Source organism: Notothenia coriiceps, unplaced genomic scaffold, assembly GCF_000735185.1.
Source record: "Notothenia coriiceps isolate Sejong01 unplaced genomic scaffold, NC01 NC01_scaffold00029896, whole genome shotgun sequence".
NCBI classification, from domain to species: Eukaryota; Metazoa; Chordata; class Actinopteri; order Perciformes; family Nototheniidae; genus Notothenia; species Notothenia coriiceps.
The window spans coordinates 1-3,868 of NW_011362597.1; the positions used below are offsets into that span (position 1 = coordinate 1).

General features: G+C 37.7%; 1 protein-coding gene across 1 annotated transcript; it reads left to right on the forward strand.

Moving 5' to 3' along the window:
• Window positions 1-156: 156 nt before the first annotated feature.
• On the forward strand, window positions 157-2,346 carry LOC104959103 (proteasome subunit beta type-8-like; the record flags this gene model as incomplete). The annotated part of the gene is made up of 3 exons (XM_010786955.1): window positions 157-294; window positions 777-981; window positions 1,847-2,346. Coding segments are annotated over 3 exons (432 nt in total), but the record flags the coding sequence as incomplete, so codon positions are not given.
• Window positions 2,347-3,868: the final 1,522 nt, after the last annotated feature.

Consider the following 3,868-nt stretch of genomic DNA (forward strand, 5'->3'; position numbering starts at 1 on the left):
TTTCATATAAAACTTCTACCTAAATAAAATAAAGGTGTCTCAAGTTCATTTCTTGAAAGCCACAAATTCAGTCCAATCTGACCCACCTGTGTGACTGATTACTGTAATTTGTGAATGGATTTTCTTGGTAATTGATTGGTACCTTGTTTTCTTTCTTCTTCCAGGCTGTACAGGCTGAGGAACAACCACAGGATCTCAGTGGCTGCTTCCTCCAAGCTGCTGTCTAACATGATGGTGGGTTACAGAGGCATGGGCCTCTCTATGGGAAGCATGATCTGCGGATGGGACAAAGAGGTTAGCTGTGTGTGTGTGTGTGTGTGTGTGTGTGTGTGTGTGTGTGTGTGTGTGTGTGTGTGTGTGTGTGTGTGTGTGTGTGTGTGTCACAATCAGCAATGCAACCATTATAATCTGTTTAGATTATAGAGAAGTTCTCACTGTGGTAGTAGAGGTGTGTCATGTTTTGGGTTGCAGTAAAAGCAAGGAGATTGTAGAAATGCTGGATGCTCAAATTGGATGTTTCCTGTTTCTTTTTAGATGCCTGTCATATGAAAGCCTCATCATTTGTTGTACTGACTTATAATGATATTAAACTGTTTTAAGTCGAATATTTGTATGCATGCAGAAATCACAACATATCACATGGGGATCCAACACATAAAAGGACAAAATATTCAAATATTTATTACACTTCAATATGACGCATAAAAGGAACCACATGGACAGAAACCATCAACTTGCCTGCGGCTCAAACCTCATGTGATGACTGTACTCTGCAGGGTCCTGGGCTGTACTATGTGGACGATAACGCGACCCGTCTGTCCGGCCGTATGTTCTCTACCGGTTGTGGTAGCAGTTTCGCCTATGGTGTGGTGGACAGCGGTTACCGGGAGGACATGACGGTGGAGGAGGCATATGAACTGGGCCGCCGGGGCATCGCTCACGCTACGCACAGGGACGCCTACTCTGGAGGGTTTGTCAACAGTGAGTATACTTAACTTAAAGTATATCTTGTACCTCTGTCAATTTGTTCTTTTTTTTGCCACACTATGGTTGTAAGTAAAGTGGGTCGATTTTTTACTCCAGTCAGAAATCTTAACAACTATTGAATGGAATGTTCATACGTATTTCCTCGATCCCTAGACTTTCCCTCTAGAATTACCATGAGGTTGACATTTTGTGTTTGAGTTCAATATTCCCAAAACTTTTGGAGGGATTACCATGAAATTCATGCCCCCCTCAGGATGATTTTAAACAATTTTGTGTTCCTCTGACTTTTCATCATCCCAAATATTTAAAAAATATGACATAATCCTCAACCATTGTTTTGTGGTAATAATTTCATTATTAATTTAAGGATATGATAGTTTCATAATTTAGTTTTCAAGCAGATCAAGGGACACAAAAACATGAAAGACAGAAACTAAACAAATCCAAGCAACACAAAGCAATCAATATAATAAAATAAACAAGAACAGACATTTGAACGCTCTCACACAACCCCGAACCACATCCGTACACTCATGTTAAAGTGTTAATTGGCACAAAACGAACGAGAAATCAAATTAATGAACAATGCCAACAAGAATGAAGTGTCAAATAACAGTGTATACCTATAACTAATGTTGTTCCCTATCTCTATTTCTCCCCATGATTCCTGTTTTGTCTCTACTGATACCTATTTCAATAAAGCACATCATGCACACAGAAGAATTATGAATGAGAAAAGACGTGCATATTGCACAGTCCTTAAATGTTTAGTATAAAGCTGTGAGAACTTGATTAGGGTAAACTGGTGGCACCATGTATATGTGAGGCTCATCTGTGTTTTGTGTGTGTGTTTTTCTAGTGTACCACATGCGGGAGGATGGCTGGATAAAGGTGTGTAAGGAGGATGTATCCGAGCTGATCCACCGCTACAGGGAGGGGATGTTCTGAGTTTGACCCAGATCAACCTATTTTGTCAATATTTCAATACTCTTTTTTCAAAAGTATCTTGGAATAGTTGACATCTGATTTTGGAAATGAATGACCCAACTTTGTCTCCAAGAGTGTGTGTTGCATTCTTGATTCGGGATCAATAAATGTAGTGTATGTATGAGAATGCTGCGTAGAACCATTTATTTAGCTACATAAGAAGCTGAACTTTGCAAGAGCATGTTGTCATCCTGGTTTGAAGACTGTTTGTTTTTTGTTCTTTATGGTGTGTAACGGAGGTATTTTGTATGTTAATACGTACAAGGTTATGTAATGCATTTTGCATTTTATTCTAACCATGCAACCTCTAAAAATAATTGTACTAATACTTTACAACACTCAGATCCAAATAAAGACTGTTGGTCAACTCAGTCATGTTGTGTATTGATTCCCTTTATCTGATACTATATATTGCTTTCTGATGGATTTCATGTGGATGATTCCTGAAAATAATACAGAATGTTCCGTATTGAAATGCTTTTGTAAATACAAGCAAGACATTTTCAGCCTTCAGTGGAAACAGGTTGACATGTGGGTAATGTCCTCTTTAAGTTTCAACCACATACTTATTCAATGTTAGGTAAGTCTTTTTTGTAATTAAAAAAAATAGATTTTCTTGCTATATTAAACTGTGGAATATAAAATGTAAACCCATCACATACTCACAACAGAATTTGTTTGTTCTTTTGCTCGATAACTAGATAATATCACTTATTGTTAATAGTGCTTTTGTATTTTGTAGTATTTTCAATTATTTTTAACATAAGTTTAACATTGAAGCTCACAGGAGACTGGCAAATATATTTCTCAGATTAATTGTTTTAATTGAAAACCAACGGCACATTTTCTTAATTACACAAAATATTGTCAAAGCTATAGTACCATAACACCTAAATAATATAATGTGTGAGTTCATCTGGTTGGGGTATTTTATACTGTAGGTACTTACAGCACCCACTACAGTACATCTAGTTAGACAAACGCTGTTGATTTAGAGAAGCCACAGTTGTTATGTCATCAGTTGCCAGGCAGATTTTGATGCAACAGGTTTCTTTACAGGAAACAGAGCACCACATTGAGCTTGGATATGTGCAGTAAGAACAAGAGCTAAGTGCCTGTCAAGTCATACACATTGAGAAAAAACATACACACAAACTCATAAAATCTAAAATAGAATATAATAAATCAGTATTCTTTTTAACATTTCCTCTTGCCTAGTGTGTCTCCTATGAGAAACAAATAACACTTACAAGTTGTCAAGACCTAACTTATAAAAAAGGCAGAAAAGTTTCATTAAAAAATACTTAATAGTCACTGCCTAAAGTGTATGGAGGGAATTCAAATGGAAGGTAAGTACAAGATCTTTCAGAACACCAGAAATAGTAGCTAAAATGAGCCCAACAAACTCAGATAGATGTTGGAGAAGTTGTGGTGCACAAGTGGGCAACAATACCCATGTGTTTTGGACGTGTCCTAAACTAAGACATTTCTGGGAGGAAGTGTTTGAGGTCCCTTAATGTAGAATTCCATCAAAATGTCACAAAGGATGCTAAGGTGGCAATACTAGACGATACCAGAAGGCATTGAGGGAAGAGCTACGAAATATCTCCTACAAATATTGCAGCAGTAATTAAATGTATTTCAATTAAGTGGTTAAAGCCTGACCCCCCAACATATGGACTGAGAAGGTGTGGGAAACCTATCAGATGGAGCAAATAACTTGTGCTCTAAGGATCCAGACAGACGTATTCATGCCACAACTGTGCTGATCCAGTCATTCATTCTGATTTCCCCACACCTTTCGAACCACTTCAGGGTCTTTAACCTCCTGATTAAAGTGTATTGATTGGTTCTGACCTGCACCTTAGCGCACACACACACAACTACACACCCC